This window comes from Hippichthys cyanospilos, chromosome 7 (assembly GCF_059441005.1).
Source record: "Hippichthys cyanospilos isolate Australia breed blue-spotted pipefish chromosome 7, RoL_Hcya_1.0, whole genome shotgun sequence".
Classification (NCBI taxonomy): Eukaryota; Metazoa; Chordata; class Actinopteri; order Syngnathiformes; family Syngnathidae; genus Hippichthys; species Hippichthys cyanospilos.
Window position 1 is genome coordinate 1,480,241 of NC_142375.1, and position 24,525 is coordinate 1,504,765.

Genomic DNA, 24,525 nt, shown 5'->3' on the forward strand with positions numbered 1-24,525 from the left:
GGTCTTGCAGTCCTTCATTTGCCTACAAAGTTTCATAGCTGTAGGTCAAACCAAACAGGATTGACTTTAATCTTTCGACTAATGACATTTTTTGCAGCCACTAGGTGGCGCTAGCTTTAAACTGGAATATATTTGTGTCGATATGTTCAGGAGAATATTATCATCCAATGTGTGAAATTGTGAGAAGATCAGATCATCTGGGTCAAATTACAGCAACTTTTACTGGACAGATAAAGCTTCGGAATGAAAATGGTCGTAGAGACCACGCCCATTATCGAAACTTCGTAAAATTTGGTGGAGGTCAGCAGGGCTGTCTAGAGGCTTTGCAGACTTAATTTCAGCGATATTACATCAAAGGGCTCAGCTAAACACATAAAAACGTTAAAAAAATGCTATATTTTTGGCTGCCACTAGGTGGCGCTCGCACTATAACAAAAAATACGTTGATAGGTGTATTCCGCATTGGAAACCCATCAAATATATGAAGTTTAGAAAAGATAAGACCATCTGGGACCAAACACAGCAACTTTGTTCGTTTTGGCGAGACATCAGACTGACATTTTTGTTTGCCACTAGATGGCCTTATAAGCAATTGAAGATTTTTTTAAACACTTGTGTTAAGGGCTTAAGTCTTCATGTGTATGTGAAGTTTCAGATTTTTCTAAGCTTGTAAAGCTGAGTTATAAAGGTTTGTTTCACATGTGGCAAAGTAATCATCAAAGGCATAATATGAAGCCCCGCCCCCAACATATTTGATGGCGGATCATCCCGAAAATTTGAACAATTGTGCCTCACAGTCAGATCAAACATCACAGCAAATTTGAAGTCGATCGGGTCAAGCGTTTGGGAGAAAAAAGGAGCAGTTCGGGACCTGCAAATGAGCAAAAACGGGCCAAAAGTGCACATTCAAAAATTCATAACTCTCTTTCTGTACATCTGAGCATATGGCTCGCGCTGACTTTTTTGTAGGGCTCGAGGTCCTACATAAGACTACAAATTTTTGGAGCTCTAGGTCAAACGGGCCGGGAGTGAGAGGCTATTTTCCACTCATAAGGCCATTTTGGGGCCAATTACAGCCACTTTTTTCGTTTTGGCGAGTCGTCTGACTTTGAAGTGGCGTGCAGACCACGCCCATTATCGAAAAGTCATAAAATTTTAAAATCTTAATATTCCATGTTTTAATGATATTCTGACCAATTTTCACTTGTTTTACTCAAACAGACTGAGCACAATACATGAAAGTGTAAAAAATGACATTTTAATCAACCACTAGGCGGCGCTAGTAGGTATTTAAAAAAACTTTTTTTAAAGGTGTTAAAGACATAAGTTTCCATGTGTCTATGAAGTTTTAGATTTTTTTAAGCTAGTACATCAAAGTTATTAAGGTTTTTGTCACTCTTGGCGAAGGAAAAATTGAACACATAATTTGAAGCCACGCCCCTATCATATATGTCAGCGGATCTGCACCAAATTGTGCCCACTTGTGCCCCTATGTGTGAATATGGACCACAGCAAATGTGAAGGCGATTGAGTAAAGCGTTTGGGAGAAACAAGGAGCAGTTTGGGACCTGCAAACGTGCAAAAATGGGCCAAAAATGCACATTCAAAAATTCATAACTCTTTTTCTGTACATCTGAGCACATGGCTCGCGCTGACTTTTTTGTAGGTCTCTAGGTCCTACATATGGCTAAAAATTTTCGTAGCTCTAGGTCAAATGGGCCGGGACCAGGTGCACTTTTTCGACCTTAGGTGGCGCTGCAGAGCCATTTTTTTTGCATTGTTTTGGGAAACACAAAAATATCCAATTTTTCACCGGGCCCGACAAATGTGCAAATTTTGGTGACTTTTCGTGCATGTTTAGGCCCTCAAAAATGGAAAAGCGCTGCACAGTAAATAATAATAATAATAATAATAATAATAATAATAAGAATAATAATCTGGAGAAAAACAAGAGGGCTCTCGCAGCGGTAGCTGCTCGGGCCCTAATAATAAGAACTAGAGCTGCAAGCAGCTATAAAGGGCCCTCGCAGAACTGTGCACGTTGGGGTATGAACAGGTCGGGGTATGAACAAGGACTATGAATGATGAAAACTTAGTTGTAGATGACTTCAGTGCAGGACTCTTACCAAATATGTAAAATTTAGACAAGGTGGGACAATGTGGGTGGAGTTACTGCAGCTTTTATTGTTTCAATGTTGTGAATTACAATGCCATATAGGCCACACCCACTGTCGAAACATTGTACTGATTTGTGGAGGGCATAAGGCATGGCCACTGGCTTTTCAGAAAACATTTAAGGGATATCACTTCAAGGGGCTCAGCAGAGTACATAAAAACGTTAAGGATTTGCTATATTTTTTGCTGCCCTTAGGTGGCGCTCGTACTATGATAAAAATAGGCTTGTAGGTGTGTTTCACATTGGACTCCCACCCCATATATGAAGTTTTGCAAACATCAGATCATCTAGGTCCAATTACAGCAACTTTTACTGTTTTGGCGAGACATCAGACTTTGAGTTTGCATAGAGGCCACGCCCTTTAATGAAAAGTCATATAAGTTGAGAACCTTAATGTTCCAATGTGTCATAGCTTTTCTGACCATTTTTGAGTTCATTTAGTCAAACAGGCATTTCAGAGTACATAAAAGTATAAAAAATGAGATTTTTGTCCGCCACTGGGTGGCGCTGTAAATGATTTGAAAGTTTATCACATAGCTGTATTATTGCATGACTTTTAAAGGCCCAGGAAAGTTTCAGATGGTTTGAAGCTGTCATAGCTGAGTTAATAATATTTTTGTCACTCTTGGCGAAGGAAATATTAAACATAATTTGAAGCTCCGCCCCAATTTTTTATGTCAAGAGATCTTCACCATATTTGGACTATGTGTGCCCCTCAGTTGGATAATGATTCATGCCAAAGTTGAAGGTAATGGGGTGAATCGTTTAAGAGAAAAAGGCACTAGTTTGAGACCAGCCAATGTCTAAGAATGGGACAAAACTGCACATTAAAAAAAATCATAACAATTTTTCTGTACATCCTAGCACATCACTTCTATTGACTTTTTTGTAGGTCTTGCAGTCCTTCATTTGCCTACAAAGTTTCATAGCTCTAGGTCAAACCAAACAGGATTGACTGTAATCTTTCGACTAATGACATTTTTTGCAGCCACTAGGTGGCGCTAGCTTTAAACTGGAATATATTTTTGTTGATATGTTCAGGAGAATATTTTCATCCAATGTGTGAAATTGTGAGAAGATCAGATCATCTGGATCAAATTACAGCAACTTTTACTGGACAGATAAAGCTTCGGAATGAAAATGGTCGTAGAGGCCACGCCCATTATCGAAACTTCGTAAAAATTGGTGGAGGCCAGCAGGGCTGTCTAGAGGCTTTTCAGACTTAATTTCAGCGATATTACTTCAAAGGGCTCAGCTAAACACATAAAAACGTTTAAAAAATGCTATATTTTTGGCTGCCACTAGGTGGCGCTCGCACTATAACAAAAAATACGATAATAGGTGTATTCCGCATTGGAAACCCTTTAAATATATGAAGTTTAGAAAAGATAAGACCATCTGGGTCCAAATACAGCAACTTTGTTCGTTTTCGCGAGACATCAGACTGACATTTTTGTTTGCCACTAGGTGGCCTTATACGCAATTTAAGATTTTTTTAAAAACATGTGTTAAGGGCTTGAGTCTTCATGTGTCTGTGAAGTTTCAGATTTTTTCCAAGCTTAGAAAGCTGAGTTATAAAGGTTTGTTTCACATGTGGCAAAGTAATCATCAAAGGCATAATATGAAGCCCCGCCCCCAACATATTTGAAGGCGGATCATCACGAAAATTTGAACAATTGTGTCTCACAGTCAGATAAAACATCACAGCAAATTTGAAGTCAATCGGGTCAAGTGTTTGGGAGAAAAAAGGAGCAGTTCGGGACCTGCAAATGAGCAAAAACGGGCCAAAAGTGCACATTCAAAAATTGATAACTCTCTTTCTGTACATCTGAGGATATGGCTCGCGCTGACTTTTTTGTAGGGCTCAAGGTCCTACATAAGGCTACAAATTTTTGGAGCTCTAGGTTAAAGGAGCCGGGAGTGAGAGGCTATTTTCCACTCATAAGGCCATTTTGGGGCCAATTACAGCCACTTTTTTCGTTTTGGCGAGTCATCTGACTTTGAAGTGGCGTGCAGACCACGCCCATTATCGAAAAGTCATAAAATTTTAAAATCTTAATATTCCATGTCTTAATGATATTCTGACCAATTTTCATTTGTTTTACTCAAACAGACTGAGCACAGTACATGAAAGTGTAAAAAATGACATTTTAATCAACCACTAGGCGGCGCTAGTAGGTATTTTAAAAAACTTTTTTTAACGGTGTTAAAGACATAAGTTTTCATCTATCTATGAAGTTTTAGATTTTTTTAAGCTAGTACATCAAAGTTATTAAGGTTTATGTCACTCTTGGCGAAGGAAAAATTGAACACATAATTTGAAGCCACGCCCCTATCATATATGTCAGCGGATCTGCACCAAATTTTGCCCACTTGTGCCCCTATGTGTGAATATGGACCACAGCAAATTTGAAGGCGATTGAGTAAAGCGTTTGGGAGAAACACGGAGCAGTTTAGGACCTGCAAAGGTGCAAAAATGGGCCAAAAATGCACATTCAAAAATTCATAACTCTTTTTCTGTACATCTGAGCACATGGCTCGCGCTGACTTTTTTGTAGGTCTCTAGGTCCTACATATGCCTAAAAAATTTCGTAGCTCTAGATCAAACGGGCCGGGATCAGGTGCACTTTTTCAACCTTAGGTGGCGCTGCAGAGACATTTTTTTTGCATTGTTTTGGGAAACACAAAAATATCCAATTTTTCACCGGGCCCGACAAATGTGCAAATTTTGGTGACTTTTCGTGCATGTTTAGACCCTCAAAAATGGAAAAGCGCTGCACAGTAAATAATAATAATAATAATAATAATAATCTGGAGAAAAACAAGAGGGCTCTCGCAGCGGTAGCTGCTCGGGCCCTAATAATAAGAACTAGAGCTGCAAGCAGCTATAAAGGGCCCTCGCAGAACTGTGCACGTTGGGGTATGAACAGGTCGGGGTATGAACAAGGACTATGAATGATGAAAACTTAGTTGTAGATGACTTCAGTGCAGGACTATTACCAAATATGTAAAATTTAGACAAGGTGGGACAATGTGTGTGGAGTTACTGCAGCTTTTGTTGTTCCAATTTTGTGACTTTCAATGCCATATAGGCCACACCCACTGTCGAAACATTGTACTCATATGTGGGGGGCATAAGGCATGGCCACTGGGTTTTCAGAAAACATTTTAAGGATATAACTTTAAGGGGCTCAGCAGAGTACATAAAAACATTAAGGAGTTGCTATTTTTTGTGCAGCCACTAGGTGGCGCTCGTACTATGATTAAAAAATAGGCTTGTAGGTGTGTTTCACATTAGACTCCCATCCCATATACGAAGTTTTAAAAATATCAGATCATCTAGGTCCGAGTACAGCAACTTTTACCGTTTTGGCGAGACATCGGATTTTGAGTTGGCATAGAGGCCACGCCCTTTATTGAAAAGTCATAAAAGTTGAGAACCGTAATGTTCCAATGTGTCATAGATTTTCTGACCATTTTTGAGTTCATTTAGTCAAACAGGCATTTCACAGTACATAAAAGTATAAATAATGAGATTTTTGTCCGCCACTGAGTGGCGCTGTAAATGATTTGAAAGTTTATCACATAGCTGTATTATTGCATGACTTTTAAAGTCCCAGGAAAGTTTCAGATGGTTTGAAGCTGTCATAGCTGAGTTATTAATATTTTTGTCACTCTTGGCGAAGGAATTATTAAACATAATTTGAAGCTCCGCCCCCATCTTTTCTGTCAAGAGATCTTCACGATATTTGGACGATGTGTGCCCCTCAGTTGGATAATGATTCATGCCAAAGTTGAAGGTAATGGGGTGAATCGTTTAAGAGAAAAAGGCACTAGTTTGAGACCAGCTAATGTCTAAGAATGGGACAAAACTGCACATTAAAAAAATTCATAACAATTTTTCTGTACATCCTAGCACATCACTTCTATTGACTTTTTTGTAGGTCTTACAGTCCTTCATTTGCCTACAAAGTTTCATAGCTGTAGGTCAAACCAAACAGGATTGACTGTAATCTTTCGACTAATGACATTTTTGGCAGCCACTAGGTGGCGCTAGCTTTAAACTGAAACATATTTTTGTCGATATGTTCAGGAGAATATTTTCATCCAATGTGTGAAATTGTGAGAAGATCAGATCATCTGGGTCAAATTACAGAAACTTTTACTGGACAGATAAAGCTTCGGAATGAAAATGGTCGTAGAGACCACGCCCATTATCGAAAATTCGTAAAATTTGGTGGAGGTCAGCGGGGCTGTCTAGAGGCTTTGCAGACTTAATTTCAGCGATATTACATGAAAGGGCTCAGCTAAACACATAAAAACGTTTAAAAAATGCCATATTTTTGGCTGCCACTAGGTGGCGCTCGCACTATAACAAAAAATACGTTAATAGGTGTATACTGCATTGGAAACCCATCAAATATATGAAGTTTAGAAAAGATAAGACCATCTGGGACCAAACACAGCAACTTTGTTCGTTTTGGCGAGACATCAGACTGACATTTTTGTTAGCCACTAGATGGCCTTATAAGCAATTGAAGATTTTTTTTAAACACTTGTGTTAAGGGCTTAAGTCTTCATGTGTATGTGAAGTTTCAGATTTTTCTAAGCTTGTAAAGCTGAGTTATAAAGGTTTGTTTCACATGTGGCAAAGTAATCATCAAAGGCATAATATAAAGCCCCGCCCCCAACATATTTGATGTTGGATCATCACAAAAATTTGAACAATTGTGCCTCACAGTCAGATAAAACATCACAGCAAATTTGAAGTCGATCAGGTCAAGGGTTTGGGAGAAAAAAGGAGCAGTTCGGGACCTGCAAATGAGCAAAAATGGGCCAAAAGTGCACATTCAAAAATTCATAACTCTCTTTCTGTACATCTGAGCACATGGCTCGCGCTGACTTTTTTGTAGGGCTCGAGGTCCTACATAAGGCTACAAATTTTTGGAGCTCTAGGTCAAACGGGCCGGGAGTGAGAGGCTATTTTCCACTCATAAGGCCATTTTGGGGCCAATTACAGCCACTTTTTTCGTTTTGGCGAGTCATCTGACTTTGAGGTGGCGTGCAGACTACGCCCATTATCGAAAAGTCATAAAATTTTGAAACCTTAATATTCCATGTCTTATTGATATTCTGACCAATTTTCATTTGTTTTACTCAAACAGACTGAGCACAATACATGAAAGTGTAAAAAATGACATTTTAATCAACCACTAGACGGCGCTAGTAGGTATTTTAAAAAACTTTTTTTAAAGGTGTTAAAGACATAAGTTTCCATGTGTCTATGAAGTTTTAGATTTTTTTAAGCTAGTACATCAAAGTTATTAAGGTTTTTGTCCCTCTTGGCGAAGGAAAAATTGAACACATAATTTGAAGCCACGCCCCTATCATATATGTAAGCAGATCTGCACCAAATTTTGCCCACTTGTGCCCCTATGTGTGAATATGGACCACAGCAAATTTGAAGGCGATTGAGTAAAGCGTTTAGGAGAAACAAGGAGCAGTTTGGGACCTGCAAACGTGCAAAAATGGGCCAAAAATGCACATTCAAAAATTCATAACTCTTTTTCTGTACATCTGAGCACATGGCTCACGCTGACTTTTTTGTAGGTCTCTAGGTCCTACATATGCCTAAAAATTTTCGTAGCTCTAGGTCAAATGGGCCGGGACCAGGTGCACTTTTTCGACCTTAGGTGGCGCTGCAGAGCCATTTTTTTTGCATTGTTTTGGGAAACACAAAAATATCCAATTTTTCACCGGGCCCGACAAATGTGCAAATTTTGGTGACTTTTCGTGCATGTTTAGGCCCTCAAAAATGGAAAAGCGCTGCACAGTAAATAATAATAATAATAATAACTAGAGCTGCAAGCAGCTATAAAGGGCCCTCGCAGACCTGTGCACGTTGGGGTATGAACAGGTCGGGGTATGAACAAGGACTATGAATGATGAAAAATTAGTTGTAGATCCCTTCAGTGCAGGACTCTTACCAAATATGTAAAATTTAGACAAGGTGGGACAATGTGGGTGGAGTAACTGCAGCTTTTATTGTTCCAATTTTGTGACTTTCAATGCCATATAGGCCACACCCACTGTCGAAACATCGTACTGATTTGTGGAGGGCATAAGGCATGGCCACTGGCTTTTCAGAAAACATTTAAGGGATATCACTTCAAGGGGCTCAGCAGAGTACATAAAAACATTAAGGATTTGCTATATTTTTTGCTGCCACTAGGTGGCGCTCGTACTATGATAAAAATCAGACTTGTAGGTGTGTTTCACATTGGACTCCCATCCCATATACGAAGTTTAAAAAATACCAGATCGTCTAGGTCCAATTACAGCAACTTTTACCGTTTTCGCGAGACATGGGATTTTGAGTTGGCATAGAGGCAACGCCCTTTATTGAAAAGTCATAAAAGTTGAGAACCTTAATGTTCCAATGTGTCATAGCTTTTCTGACCATTTTTTAGTTCATTTAGTCAAACAGGCATTTCACAGTACATAAAAGTATAAAAAATGAGATTTTTGTCCGCCACTGCGTGGCGCTGTAAATGATTTGAAAGTTTATCACATAGCTAAATTATTGCATTACTTTTAAAGGGCCAGGAAAGTTTCAGATGGTTTGAAGCTGTCATAGCTGAGTTATTAAGATTTTTGTCACTCTTGGCAAAGGAAGTATTAAACATAATTTGAACCTCCGCCCCCATCTTTTATGTCAAGAGATCTTCACGATATTGGGACTATGTGTGCCCCTCAGTTGGATAATTATTCATGCCAAAGTTGAAGGTAATGGGGTGAATCGTTTAAGAGAAAAAGGCACTAGTTTGAGACCAGCTAATGTCTAAGAATGGGACAAAACTGCACATTAAAAAAAATCATAACAATTTTTCTGTACATCCTAGCACATCACTTCTATTGACTTTTTTGTAGGCCTTGCAGTCCTTCATTTGCCTACAAATTTTCATAGCTGTAGGTCAAACCAAACAGGATTGACTATAATCTTTCGACTAATGACATTTTTTGCAGCCACTAGGTGGCGCTAGCTTTAAACTGGAATATATTTTTGTCGATATGTTCAGGAGAATATTTTCATCCAATGTGTGAAATTGTGAGCAGATCAGATCATCTGGGTCAAATTACAGCAACTTTTACTGGACAGATAAAGTTTCGGAATGAAAATGGTCGTAGAGGCCACGCCCATTATCGAAACTTCGTAAAATTTGGTGGAGGTCAGCAAGGCTGTCTAGAGGCTTTTCAGACTTAATTTCAGCGATATTACTTCAAAGGGCTCAGCTAAACACATAAAAACGTTTAAAAAATGCTATATTTTTGGCTGCCACTAGGTGGCGCTCGCACTATAACAAAAAATACGTTGATAGGTGTATTCCGCATTGGAAACCCATCAAATATACGAAGTTTAGAAAAGATAAGACTATCTGGGACCAAACACAGCAACTTTGTTCGTTTTGGCGAGACATCAGACTGACATTTTTGTTTGCCACTAGATGGCCTTATAAGCAATTGAAGATTTTTTTAAACACTTGTGTTAAGGGCTTGAGTCTCCATGTGTCTGTGAAGTTTCAGATTTTTCTAAGCTTGTAAAGCTGAGTTATAAAGGTTTGTTTCACATGTGGCAAAGTAATCATCAAAGGCATACTATAAAGCTCCGCCCCCAACATATTTGATGGCGGATCATCACAAAAATTTGAACAATTGTGCCTCACAGTCAGATAAAACATCACAGCAAATTTGAAGTCGATCGGGTCAAGCGTTTGGGAGAAAAAAGGAGCAGTTCGGGACCTGCAAATGAGCAAAAACGGGCCAAAAGTGCACATTCAAAAATTCATAACTCTCTTTCTGTACATCTGAGCACATGGCTCGCGCTGACTTTTTTGTAGGGCTCAAGGTCCTACATAAGGCTACAAATTTTTGGATCTCTAGGTCAAACGGGCCGGGAGTGAGAGGCTATTTTCCACTCATAAGGCCATTTTGGGGCCAATTACAGCCACTTTTTTCGTTTTGGCGAGTCATCTGACTTTGAGGTGGCGTGCAGACTACGCCCATTATCGAAAAGTCGTAAAATTTTAAAACCTTAATATTCCATGTCTTAATGATATTCTGACCAATTTTCATTTGTTTTACTCAAACAGACTGAGCACAATACATGAAATTGTAAAAAATGACATTTTAATCAACCACTAGGCGGCGCTAGTAGGTATTTAAAAAAACTTTTTTTAAAGGTGTTAAAGACATAAGTTTCCATGTGTCTATGAAGTTTTAGATTTTTTTAAGCTAGTACATCAAAGTTATTAAGGTTTTTGTCCCTCTTGGCGAAGGAAAATTTGAACACATAATTTGAAGCCACGCCCCTATCATATATCTCAGCGGATCTGCACCAAATTTTGCCCACTTGTGCCCCTATGTGTGAATATGGACCACAGGAAATTTGAAGGCGATTGAGTAAAGCGTTTAGGAGAAACAAGGAGCAGTTTGGGACCTGCAAACGTGCAAAAATGGGCCAAAAATGCACATTCAAAAATTCATAACTCTTTTTCTGTACATCTGAGCACATGGCTCACGCTGACTTTTTTGTAGGTCTCTAGGTCCTACATATGCCTAAAAATTTTCGTAGCTCTAGGTCAAACGGGCCGGGACCAGGTGCACTTTTTCAACCTTAGGTGGCGCTGCAGAGCCATTTTTTTTGCATTGTTTTGGGAAACACAAAAATATCCAATTTTTCACCGGGCCCGACAAATGTGCAAATTTTGGTGACTTTTCGTGCATGTTTAGGCCCTCAAAAATGGAAAAGCGCTGCACAGTAAATAATAATAATAACTAGAGCTGCAAGCAGCTATAAAGGGCCCTCGCAGACCTGTGCACGTTGAGGTATGAACAGGTCGGGGTATGAACAAGGACTATGAATGATGAAATAGTAGTTGTATATCACTTCATTGCAGGACTCTTTCCAAATATGTAAAATTTAGACAAGGTGGGACAATGTGGGTGGAGTTAGTGCAGCTTTTATTGTTCCAATTTTGTGACTTTCAATGCCATATAGGCCACAGCCACTGTCGAAACATCGTACTGATTTGTGGAGGGCATAAGGCATGGCCACTGGCTTTTCGGAAAACATTTAAGGGATATCACTTCAAGGGGCTCAGCAGAGTACATAAAAACATTAAGGATTTGCTATATTTTTTGCTGCCATTAGGTGGCGCTCGTACTATGATAAAAATAGGCTTGTAGGTGTGTTTCACATTGGACTCCCATCCCATATATGAAGTTTTGCAAACATCAGATCATCTAGGTCCAATTACAGCAACTTTTACCGTTTTGGCGAGACATCAGACTTTGAGTTTGCATAGAGGCCACGCCCTTTAATGAAAAGTCATATAAGTTGAGAACCTTAATGTTCCAATGTGTCATAGCTTTTCTGACCATTTTTGAGTTCATTTAGTCAAACAGGCATTTCAGAGTACATAAAAGTATAAAAAATGAGATTTTTGTCCGCCACTGGGTGGCGCTGTAAATGATTTGAAAGTTTATCACATAGCTGTATTATTGCATGACTTTTAAAGGCCCAGGAAAGTTTCAGATGGTTTGAAGCTGTCATAGCTGAGTTAATAATATTTTTGTCACTCTTGGCGAAGGAAATATTAAACATAATTTGAAGCTCCGCCCCCATCTTTTATGTCAAGAGATCTTCACGATATTTGGACTATGTGTGCCCCTCAGTTGGATAATGATTCATGCCAAAGTTGAAGGTAATGGGGTGAATCGTTTAAGAGAAAAAGGCACTAGTTTGAGACCAGCTAATGTCTAAGAATGGGACAAAACTGCACATTAAAAAAATTCATAACAATTTTTCTGTACATCCTAGCACATCACTTCTATTGACTTTTTTGTAGGCCTTGCAGTCCTTCATTTGCCTACAAATTTTCATAGCTGTAGGTCAAACCAAACAGGATTGACTGTAATCTTTCGACTAATGACATTTTTTGCAGCCACTAGGTGGCGCTAGCTTTAAACTGGAATATATTTTTGTCGATATGTTCAGGAGAATATGTTCATCCAATGTGTGAAATTGTGAGAAGATCAGATCATCTGGGTCAAATTACAGCAACTTTTACTGGACAGATAAAGCTTCGGAATGAAAATGGTCGTAGAGACCACGCCCATTATCGAAACTTCGTAAAATTTGGTGGAGGTCAGCAGGGCTGTCTAGAGGCTTTTCAGACTTAATTTCAGCGATATTACATCAAAGGGCTCAGCTAAACACATAAAAACGTTTAAAAAATGCTATATTTTTGGCTGCCACTAGGTGGCGCTCGCACTATAACAAAAAATACGTTGATAGGTGTATTCCGCATTGGAAACCCATCAAATATATGAAGTTTAGAAAAGATAAGACCATCTGGGACCAAACACAGCAACTTTGTTCGTTTTGGCGAGACATCAGACTGACATTTTTGTTTGCCACTAGATGGCCTTATAAGCAATTGAAGATTTTTTTAAACACTTGTGTTAAGGGCTTAAGTCTTCATGTGTATGTGAAGTTTCAGATTTTTCTAAGCTTGTAAAGCTGAGTTATAAAGGTTTGTTTCACATGTGGCAAAGTAATCATCAAAGGCATAATATGAAGCCCCGCCCCCAACATATTTGATGGCGGATCATCCCGAAAATTTGAACAATTGTGCCTCACAGTCAGATCAAACATCACAGCAAATTTGAAGTCGATCGGGTCAAGCGTTTGGGAGAAAAAAGGAGCAGTTCGGGACCTGCAAATGAGCAGAAACGGGCCAAAAGTGCACATTCAAAAATTCATAACTCTCTTTCTGTACATCTGAGCATATGGCTCACGCTGACTTTTTTGTAGGGCGCGAGGTCCTACATAAGGCTACAAATTTTTGTAGCTCTAGGTCAAATGGGCCGGGAGTAAGAGGCTATTTTCCACTCATAAGGCCATTTTGGGGCCAATTACAGCCACTTTTTTCGTTTTGGCGAGTCATCTGACTTTGAAGTGGCGTGCAGACCACGCCCTTTATCGAAAAGTCATAAAATTTTAAAATCTTAATATTCCATGTCTTAATGATATTCTGACCAATTTTCACTTGTTTTACTCAAACAGACTGAGCACAATACATGAGAGTGTAAAAAATGACATTTTAATCAACCACTAGGCGGCGCTAGTAGGTATTTAAAAAAACTTTTTTTAAAGGTGTTAAAGACATAAGTGTTCATGTGTCTATGAAGTTTTAGATTTTTTTAAGCTAGTACATCAAAGTTATTAAGGTTTTTGTCCCTCTTGGCGAAGGAAAAATTGAACACATTATTTGAAGCCACGCCCCTATCATATATGTCAGCGGATCTGCACCAAATTTCGCCCACTTGTGCCCCTATGTGTGAATATGGACCACAGCAAATTTGAAGGTGATTGAGTAAAGCGTTTAGGAGAAACAAGGAGCAGTTTGGGACCTGCAAACGTGCAAAAATGGGCCAAAAATGCACATTCAAAAATTCATAACTCTTTTTCTGTACATCTGAGCACATGGCTCGCGCTGACTTTTTTGTAGGTCTCTAGGTCCTACATATGCCTAAAAATTTTCGTAGCTCTAGGTCAAACGGGCCGGGACCAGGTGCACTTTTTCGACCTTAGGTGGCGCTGCAGAGCCATTTTTTTTGCGTTGTTTTGGGAAACACAAAAATATCCAATTTTTCACCGGGCCCGACAAATGTGCAAATTTTGGTGACTTTTCGTGCATGTTTAGGCCCTCAAAAATGGAAAAGCGCTGCACAGTAAATAATAATAATAATAATAATAATAATAATAATAATAATAATAATAATAATAATCTGGAGAAAAACAAGAGGGCTCTCGCAGCGGTAGCTGCTCGGGCCCTAATAATAATAATAATAATAATAATCCGGAGAAAAACAAGAGGGCTCTCGCAGCGGTAGCTGCTCGGGCCCTAATAAGAATAATAATCTGGAGAAAAACAAGAGGGCTCTCGCAGCGGTAGCTGCTCGGGCCCTAATAATAATCTGGAGAAAAACAAGAGGGCTCTCGCAGCGGTAGCTGCTCGGGCCCTAATAATCTGGAGAAAAACAAGAGGGCTCTCGTAGCGGTAACTGCTCAGGCCCTAATAATATTAATAATCTGGAGAAAAACAAGAGGTTCTTCGCAGTGGAAGCTGCTCGGGCCCCAAAATAATCCTGAGAGAAACATTAGGAACCTCGCAGCGGTCGCTGTTCGGGCTCTAATAATAATCCGGAGAGGAACAATAGAGACCTCGCAGCGGTCGCTGCTCGGGCCCTATTAATAATAATAATAATAATAATCTGGGGAGGAACAATAGGGACCTCGCAGGGGTCACTGCTCGGGCCCTAATAATAATAATAATAATCTGGGGAGGAACAAAAGGGACCTCGCAGTGGTCACTGCTCGGGCCCTAATAATAATCTTGGGAGGAACAATAGGGACCTCGCAGTGGTCACTGCTCGGGCCCTAATAATCTGGACAGGAACAATAGGGACCTTGCAGCAGTAGCTGCTCGGGCCCTAACTAGAGCTGCAAGCAGCTATAAAGGGCCCTCACAGACCTGTGCACGTTTGGGTATGAACGGGTCGAGGTATGAACAAGGACTATGAACGATGAAAAATTAGTTGTAGATTACTTCAGTGCAGGACTCTTATCAAACATGTACAATTACATATTTCTAGTTATGGTAGTGAGACTATAAAGTAATAATTAACATCATGCATTGCATTTCAAATACAGTAATATTGTAATGTAACTAATTACAGCAGACCCCCGCGTTACGACGCCCCTGGCGTACATATTTTTCATGTTGCGATGTGGAATGCTGAGTTTGTTCATCCCGGCTTTACGGTATTTTCCCGGCTTTGCGACAAAAACAACTGTCATGACCCTAGGGGGTTGCTGTTTTTTTGTTGTTTTGTATCTATCTGCAGGCGTTTTTAGGTAATTGCAGGTACAGTCGGCCCCCGGTTTACGAACACCCTCTTTTACGAACATTTCGACTTACGAGCGAGGTCCGCGGAGTTTTTTGTCCCCCACTTACGCACAGACCATTCGCCTTACGAGCAATCTGACATGCCGGCCATTGCATTTGTTCATGTATTTTCGCTTTGCCACGACATCAAAATTAGTAGTTAAACTTGTCACGGCAACGTAAAACGATATTGCTCTTACAATGTCACACTCACTGTCTCAGTCACGGTGTCAGTCGCGGTCTCACTCACGGAGTTGCTATTGGCCGGCGTCACGTCAATCACAGAAATGCCGATATGCTATTGGCCGAACGCCTTTATCTAGCTTGATGGCACAGCTGGTTGAGACGGAAGGAAGGAGAGAAAATGAGTCAAAAACGGAAGGAAGGAATGTTGTGAAGACTTTGCAAACTTTATCTGTTAGACATGGCTTCTAAAATTGTAAGTGGCAGTAAAGGAAGAAGTAAGAGGATGATAATAGAAACCAAGCAGGAGATAATAAAAAAATACGAAGGAGGCGCGAGCATGGATGGAACCGCTCGGCAATCTTCTAAGGGCAAGACTTTCCTTGCCGGGGGACGGACCTCGCTCGACAACAAAATGGAGAGGCTTCTTCTATTATGGATTAAAGAGAAGGAAATCGCCTGTGATATGTTCTAGTTTGAGAAAAGTTCTTGTTTAAGAAAATAAATAAATAAATTCTGCGGGTTGGTCTCTGCTCACCTCCGTCTCCACTCAGCTCAAGTCACGTCGCCCCAGAGGAAAATGTCATTTATCCTTTGTTTATCCATGCTTGTTATATTAACTGCACAGTAGATTATGGTACTAATTTTAAATATGTGTGTTAATTCATGATGGTTTTAACTATGTTTTCGCCACGCGTTGCCAGTCAATGTGGACGTACAATTGACCTCGCTTTGCTACATTAACGAAAGCATCTGCTCATGTATGACACGGTAACGCCGATATGCTATTGCTCTTACAATGTCACAGTCACTGTCTCAGTCACGGTGTCAGTCACGGTCTCACTCACGGAGATGCTATTGGCCGGCTTCACATCAATCATAGAAAGGCCGATATGCTATTGGCCGAACGTCTTTATCTAGCTTGATGGCACAGCTGGTCGGGACGGAAGGAAGGAGAGAAAATGAGTGAAAAACGGAAGAAAGAAATGTTGTAAAGACTTTGCAAACTTTAGCAAACTGTTAGACATGGCTTCTAAAATTGCTAGTGGCGGTAAAGGAAGAAGTAAGAGGATGATGACAATAGAAACCAAGCAGGAGATAATAAAAAAAAAAAAATGGAGATAATAAAAAAAAATAAAAATACGAAGGAGGCGCACGCATGGCTCGTGAGTATGGCCGTAACCGCTCGGCAATCTTCTAAGGGCAAGACTTTCCTTGCCGGGGGACGGACCTCAATCGACAACAAAATTGAGAGGCTGCTTCTATTATGGATTAAAGAGAAGGAAATCACCGGTGATATGTTTTAGTTTGAGAAAAGTTCCCGTTTAAGAAAATAAATCAATAAATTCTGCGGGTTGGTATCTGCTCCCCTCCGCTTCCACCCAGCTCAAGTCACGTCGCCCCAAAGGTAAATGTCATTTTTCCTTTGTATATTTATTTAATTTAACTGTACAGTAGGTTATGTTACTCATTTTTAATATGTGTATAAAGTCGTGATGTTTTTACCTAAGGTTTTTGCACGCGTTGCACGCATTCACGAATTAACATAGGTTTGGATTGCCCGTCATACGAGCAGTTCGAGTTACGAGCATAGCCACTGAACGGATTAAGTTCGTAACACGGGGGCCCACTGTATTTTCTTTTGTGGTCGCCGCCATGCAACGCACCACTACAATGCTGGTCTGCTATTAGTGGGCGTCTCCTCACGAAGATGCTGGTCTGCTATCGGTTGGCCTCACTCATTTTGTTCTATTGTGGGTGGTTACAAAACCGTATTTATTATGCATTTTACTGCTTAATTCAAACTTGAATGGGTTAGCTATGGGTCCCAAAATTGCTAGTGATGTTTAAAAGAGAAGATGATTTATATGGAAACGATGCTGGTTATAATCAAGAAATACGAAGCTAGCCTAGCCTAGGCTACCCTAGGAATATGGGCATATCAAGCACCACAAAGGTAAAAAAATCCTTTCTATAAATTTTTATTTATGTTTTCTAAATGTATACATGTATGTAAATTATTCATACGTAGTACTTAATATCCTATTTTGGTACCAATTTTTAATATGCACAATGTTGTTTTTACTTGGGGTTCTAAACGCATTAGCAATTTAACATAGGTTTGGATTGCCCGCCATACAGTGAATTCGCCTTATGAGCCCAAACGCGGAACGAATTAATCTTTTATCACGGGGGCCCATTTTTTGAAATTCAGTTATAGGTAATAAATAATTGTGTGAAGGCGTAAGCCTCCACACGTTGTTCCTTTTTTATTCCGCCCATTTTTTCATGCGTTTCAACTCCATTCCCAGTTCATCCAATTGAGACCGTTCCAATTTCATATTATTCCACTTATTTGTGAAGTGTGCTTCCATTTTTCTCATTCCAATTATTGATAATTTTCCCACAATTCCCTGTTTTCCACCCCCAAAATTCCATTGACTTAACATTGGGTGGTTTTACATTTCATATTTAGAGCTTTCACATTACATATTTTCAATATTTAGCTCATTCATCTCACCTGAGGGATCATTCCCATCATTTCGGTAACTCATCTTTTCCCATATTTTCCCATCAATCCATTCCATTCAAACTGATAAACTTAATTGTTTTTTTGCCAAATAATAACTAACTTAAAATGTCATGGCTGCAACACGTCCGGCAAAAGTTGGGAAAGGTGGCAAAAAATACTGAGAAAGTTGAGAAAAGCTCATCAAACACCTATTTGGAACATTCCTCATGTGATGAGACTAATTGGGAACAGATGAGTACCATGATTGGGTATAAAAGGAGCCACCCCAAACATGCTCAGTCATTCACTAGCAAAGATGGGGCAAGGTTCACCACTTTGTCTACAACTGCATCAGAAAATAGTTGAACAGTTTAAGAACACAATTTCTCAAAGCAAAATTGCAAGGAATTTATGGATTTCAACATCTCCGGTCCATAATATCATCAAAAGGTTCAGAGAATCTGGTGAAATCACTGCACATAAGCGCCACAGCCGGAAACCAAGACTGAATGACCGCGTGACCCACGATCCCTCAGACGGCACCACCTTAAAAACTGTCATGAGTGTGTAAAGGATATCACCAAATGGGCTCAGGAAAACTTCAGAAAACCACTGTCTGTAAATATAGTTTGTCAATACATCAGTAAATGCAGGTTAAAACTCTACCATGCAAAGCAAAAGCCGTTCATGAACAACATCCAGAAACGCCACCGGGGTCCCTGGGCCCAAGCTCATGTAAAATGTAATAATGCACAATGGAAAAGTGTTCTGTTGTCTAAGTCCACTTTTAAAATTGTTTTTGGAAACACTGGATGCCGTGGCATCCGCACCAAAGAGGAAGCGGAGGATCCGGACTGTTATCAATGCAAAGTTCAAAAGCCAGCTTATGTGATGTTATGGGGGTGAGTTAATTCCTATTGCATGGGTGACCTACATTTCTGTGAAGGCAACATAAATGCTGAAAAGTAAATACAGATTTTTGGACACCGCTGCTTATTTCAGTAAGATAATGCCAAGCCACATTCTGCACGTGGTACAACAGTGTGGCTTTGAAGTAAAAGAGTCCAGGTTCTCCCCTGACCTGCTTGCAGTCCAGACATGTCTTCCATGGAAAAAGTGTGGCGCATTATGAAGTGTAAAATACGAGAAAACGCCGGACAGTTGAACAATTGAAGCGGTTTATCAAGCAATAATGGGAAAGAATTCCAAGCCCTTTCCCAAATTCTACTGGACATGTTGCAGCCATAAATCTAAGTTAATTATTATTTGGCAAAAAACAAATATATCAGTTTTAATATTAAATATGTTGTCTTTGTAGTGTACTCAATTGAATATGGGTTGAGAAGGATTTTCAAATCGTATTTTGTCTGTATTTACATTTTACACAATTTCCCAACTTCAAGCTAAGTTTGTACATTATTTGGCCTATTCAAATGGTTCCAACTTTGTAATACTCACATTTCTTCACAGATTCAACCCATTCAAACATTTCAACATCATTCCCCCATTTAAACGCCTTGCCCTTCAGTAAATAAAATGTAGACATGCTTTTTTTGTTTTATTTTTAAAGAATGTTAAATGTGTGCTAGGGCTGTACAGTCATGAGTGGAATGGAATTTTAATCGTGATCACAATATAGGCTACTACAGTTAATTGAGATGATCCTTGGCGATTTTAACATTTGAAAAGCCGGCTTTCTATACACGTCTAATCAATTGAAAAGCCGGCTTTCTATACATGTCTAATCAAGTGCTTTGTCATCCTATCACCAGGGGGCAAACACAAGGTTAAACTTCATTTGCTTAAGAAGCAAATCCAACAGCAGCGGCAAGAAGGGCAGCAGCAAGGCTTGGGTTATGTTTGACGCACCTGCAAGATCCACATAGCTCCCCGCCTCAAATGACGTCATTTTGGCAACCACGCGGCGTCTGCGCGACCAGATCCTCCGCAATGCGTACTTTCCAGAATTTCTGTACCGCGTGAAAAACATGGCGGATGAACTATTGCTTCTGGAAGTTCGCGACTACAAACACCTGATTTGGCTGAAAAAGACTACCGGGACCTAAATACCGTAAACAACTCGAACGCACACACTTGGCAGAGATCAGAATCTGTTAAAAAGTTTCAAAGAGGCTGAAGTTGGCTCTCCTCTGCACCCTCCCATGAGCTTTAGAGCTTCAGCCTTTAAATGACAATGTTTTCCAAATATTTGCACAACCAAAGCCCCTGCTTTTTAATCAAACTTGTACTGTATATTATTTACCAGTGTGAAATGGTATTGTTTCTCACCTGATTCTCAATATTTACTGTGCTAGCTGTCAATTGAGACCCATATTGACGAATCCGAACGGCAAAAAATTGGAATAAAATTAGTTTAAATTTAGTTTGAAATGACAAACAGCTAATTGATTAAAATTTGCTTAAAAGTAAATAATGTGCTTGGTTGTAAGTAGGCTTCATTTTATTTCATTGGTTTGCACTCAATAAGTTAGCTGTGTTGCCCTGTGTGCCAAGTTTTTGCCATGTCTTGAGTGAATATGTCTTATTTAATTTATCTATTTATTATTTGTAAGTATCAAGCCTTGAAGCCTTGTTTGTATACTGCTTGTTTATTAAAAATAAAGGGGGGGTAAATAGACATGTTTGACCTCATATGATGAATAATTGTGATTTTGATATTGACCAAATTAATCGTGATAAACGTATTATTTTGGACAGACCGTGTAGCCACAATGTGCTATAATGTGATACTGTACTTGCCGTCCTTGCCTGTCAATGATCTGTGGCGTCTGAAAAAGAATAAATACAATTTGTCTATTTTAATAATTCCCTTCTATTTTTTTCAGTCATTGTTCATTTATATTCCTTGTTTTTTTTGTTTTTTTTTCAGACAAACATTGCCCAATATATCGCAATACGTATCGCAATACACCTTTGCTGTATCGCAGAATTCCGCAATACACTTTTGTGACCCAACACCCAGCACTTAATATGTTCAGTATAATGTATGTGTGTGCGTGTGTGTGTGTATATTGTCACCAGAAGGGGAGTGGTGCAAGCTTTTGACATAACGCATATGCGTGCATGTGCTTTGTACGCCTCAGGTCAAATGCAGAAGCCGTTTGAAGACGCCTCGTTTGCGTTGAAGATAGGAGAGATGAGCGGCCCTGTTTTCACTGACTCCGGAGTACACATCATCCTGCGCACAGGCTGACCGCAAGTACACACACACATATCCCATGCCCACCAAGCTTTATCACAAGGGTTCTAAGGCAAAAAGTCAGTCCTGATATTAAAAAAAAAAAAACAACAGGCAATTCAACATCTTTAGAGCGCAGAAATGTCAATTTCATCAAAACGCTGTCTTCTTTCATTTCCTCCTGGGAGCGCCCTCCACATCCCTTTGTGTCATGAAATCCCGCCCACGTGACACAACTGGTTAACGAAGCATCTGCTAATAATAGCTTGGCCTTCAATGTGAACTGCTGATCAGTCAAAATAAAAGTCATTTTTTTGTTTGTTTGTTTTTTAAATTGTGAGTGTCTCTTTCTTGGCTAGCGCAGATCCTTAAGTGGTGTTGCCTTGGCAACACACACCCTTGCCTGACTTTAGTGGAGGAAAGTTGTGTCAGCACATCAGAACGAATTGGGGAAATTGGCACCTGACTTCCTGTTGCACTTGGACCTGTGAGTTACGGTGTGTTACTGTGTTGCATTATTTGTCGACAATGCCTTTTATTTGGCTGCAAAATGTTTCGCACTATAAGGCATTGAAAGCATTGAACTTTTTAAGAAGCTGACAGTGCGCCTTATCTGGGTGTGCCCTATACAACGTATAAACCACCAGTTTTCATTTTTGGGAGCTGAAAAAAGTTTCAAATGCATTTTTTTACAATGAAAATTTTGATAACACTTGTGAAATTTTGATACGCTATATATGCTCCAAATTTGAAGCAATTTATATGAGGACAAGGCTAAAAAAAAAAAAAAAGCGCAAGATTTTAAACATGAACCCAGAAACTGTGTTTAAATCAACAAATTAATATATTTTAAGGTTTTTGGTTGCAATTTTATTTTAAAAATTTAGTATGTGGCGAGGCGAAGAAACCACACGTTGCTGTGCTAGTGGAGATCTTTACTCTTCGCATGCCATCACAAAACTGATCAACAAAGTCCAAAACAGCAAAGACAAAGCCAACAGGTTCAAAGCATCAAAGGATCATAGAGACATGCCTACTGGGTGAGAGACATGGTCCTAGTGTCCGCCACACAGCTCCCCCCCGAACACCCAGAAAGGCATAACGGAAAACCCCACAGGGTATTCACCAGTCTGGCACCCTGAGACTCAGTCCGGTCCTGGGCGGTGTATGTGACACCAGGGCCCCAGGTGCGACGGGAGTAAGGGTGAGACGCTCAGCGTGAAAACCATGAGGTAGCGTTGGCAAAGGGATGTTCTGAAGTTCCGCAGGAGCCGGAGTGGCAGTGCTGACCCGCATGCTGGCAGGCACAGTGGCCTCCGAGGGACGGCCGGTCACGGCTGCGTCCCAGACTGTGCCTGGGCATGAACCTGCTGCGGCACCAACACCAACTGACCCGCTCCGATGTATACTCGGACCATACCTGCGGGCATGGTGAATCGGAGGGGCGGCTGAATGATGATGGCTGGAGGTCTACTGCTGAGGCCGGACGGACATCGGTAGTAGATGAGGCCGCCCGGCTGGAAGATCCCGGTCAACGACCAGGGACTCCGAAGTTGGACTGCACAGCCGTTCTCACCAGCGCCCGTACCAGCCTGTTGCTGGCTGGCTCGATCCCTGGTGCGCCAAGGGACTGGGCGACGGGTGAGAGGACCCTTGGGGTGCTGGCTGGCTGACGTGGTACCAGCTTGCTGCATTACCTGACGTATAGTAGGCTGGTGGAGGGATGCCACGAAGTGGGACGTCTACGGCGATTCCTCGCTGAAACATTCTGACGTCCGGGGTCACCCATGTGGCGAAACTACAGCTCCAACAGCCTGACGAAACTTTCTAACGTCTGGGATAATAATATGGCAAGATGACCCATCCGGGGTCACCCATTCTAACGTCCGGGGTCACCAATGTGGCGAGGCGAAGAAACCACACGTTGCTGTGCTAGTGGAGATCTTTACTCTTCGCATGCCATCACAAAACTGATCAACAAAGTCCAAAACAGCAAAGACAAAGCCAACAGGTTCAAAGCATCAAAGGATCATAGAGACATGCCTACTGGGTGAGAGACATGGTCCTAGTGTCCGCCACAAGTTTAATATTTAATATAATTTTATTTTAAACTCATGATTCATCTAAAAGTCTATCGTATAATCTAATATCATATAATAATGTGAATCTAAACCAGGGTGCCAGTTCTGGCCTGCGGCTGTAATCCGGCCCACAAAATAATTTTGTTAAGTACAAAAATGAACTAAATTTATGTAATAAATGACAAAATTTTGAAATTTTATGATTAATAGTAATAAATGTTTATTGTTAATGATACTGTTGTGGCGGGGCGAAGAAACCACACGTTGCTGTGTTAGTGGAGATCTTTACTCTTCGCATGCCATCAAAAAACTGATACAACAAAGTCCAAAACAGCAAAGACAAAGCCAACAGGTTCAAAGCATCAAAGGATCATAGCAACATGCCTACTGGGTGAGAGACCTGGTCCTAGTGTCCGTCACACCGTACTTGTTTTATTTTGGATAGTATTAAAAAATGATTTTTTTTTTCAAAAATATATAAATGTATACCCTGGTTTTGTTGGTCCTGCCACTTGGGAATAGATTTTCCTCCGTACCTTATAATAAAGGTAGCCTTAACTTTTTAGACTTTTCCACTTTGAACAGCACTTTCAAAATAAATTGACTTAAACGTTTTTTTTAAAACCCAACCTCACTGGAATTTTACACCCAATTTTATTTTCTCTAAATTGGGAGGTCTAAAATTTGTTTTACTTTGCAATTACAATGTTGAAAAAAATACCCTCAAAGCTATCCTACTTCCATAAACAGATGCTATCACATACAGAAACAAGTCTTTTTTTTACCCCGTTTGGTTTAGTCAAAACATACTGTTGATTTGGCAATTTAACCCAGATGGCTCATTAATAACCTATCTGGAATTTACCTTAAAATATAATATTGATAACTACCAATTGATCTAACTAAACTGGACAATCCATAAAAAGTGTTGTTTAAAGTTTGCCACAAGCCACCTGGGAGACACACCAACATGTGGAAGAAGGTGCTCTGGTCAGATGAGACCAAAATCGAACTTTTTGGCAACAATGCAAGACGTTATGTTTGGCGTAAAAGCAGCACAGCTCATCACCCTCAACACACCATCCCCACTGTCAAACATGGTGGTGGCAGCATCATGGTTTGGGCCTGCTTTTCTTCAGCAGGGACAGGGAAGATGGATGGAGCCAAATATAGTGGGACCCCGGTTTACGAACTCCCTCTTTTACTAACTTTTCGTCTTACGAACGTGGACCGCGGCGTTTTTTTGTCCCCCTCTTACGCACAACCCTTTCGTCTTATGAACAATCAAACATGCCGGTCAATATGTTCGTACAATTTTTTTCGCTTTGATGCATCAACAAAATCAACTGTTCACGCTTATC

The 24,525-nt window shown here is 40.2% G+C and overlaps 2 protein-coding genes across 3 annotated transcripts in view; one reads left to right on the top strand and one right to left on the bottom strand.

Moving 5' to 3' along the window:
- Positions 1-21,417, top strand: part of pin1 (peptidylprolyl cis/trans isomerase, NIMA-interacting 1) — a 50,441-nt gene extending 29,024 nt beyond the window's left edge. Inside the window, exon 5 of one of the 2 annotated variants that reach the window (XM_088418598.1) lies at positions 19,657-20,662. In XM_088418598.1, the coding sequence (XP_088274724.1) occupies positions 19,657-19,748 (92 nt within the window). In that variant the 3' untranslated portion in view covers positions 19,749-20,662. Of the gene's footprint in view, positions 1-19,656; positions 20,663-20,988 lie in introns of those variants that run through there. The other variant, XM_088418597.1, reaches the window with a different exon arrangement.
- A 584-nt stretch (positions 21,418-22,001) lies between these two features.
- Positions 22,002-23,143, bottom strand: LOC148420600 (uncharacterized). Its single transcript, XM_088418599.1, has 2 exons — positions 22,781-23,143; positions 22,002-22,697 (listed from the first exon to the last, which is right to left on the bottom strand). Exons 1-2 carry the CDS (start codon positions 22,870-22,872, stop codon positions 22,415-22,417), a joined length of 375 nt encoding a protein of 124 aa, XP_088274725.1. The 5' UTR covers positions 22,873-23,143; the 3' UTR covers positions 22,002-22,414.
- Between the last annotated feature and the right edge of the window lie 1,382 nt (positions 23,144-24,525).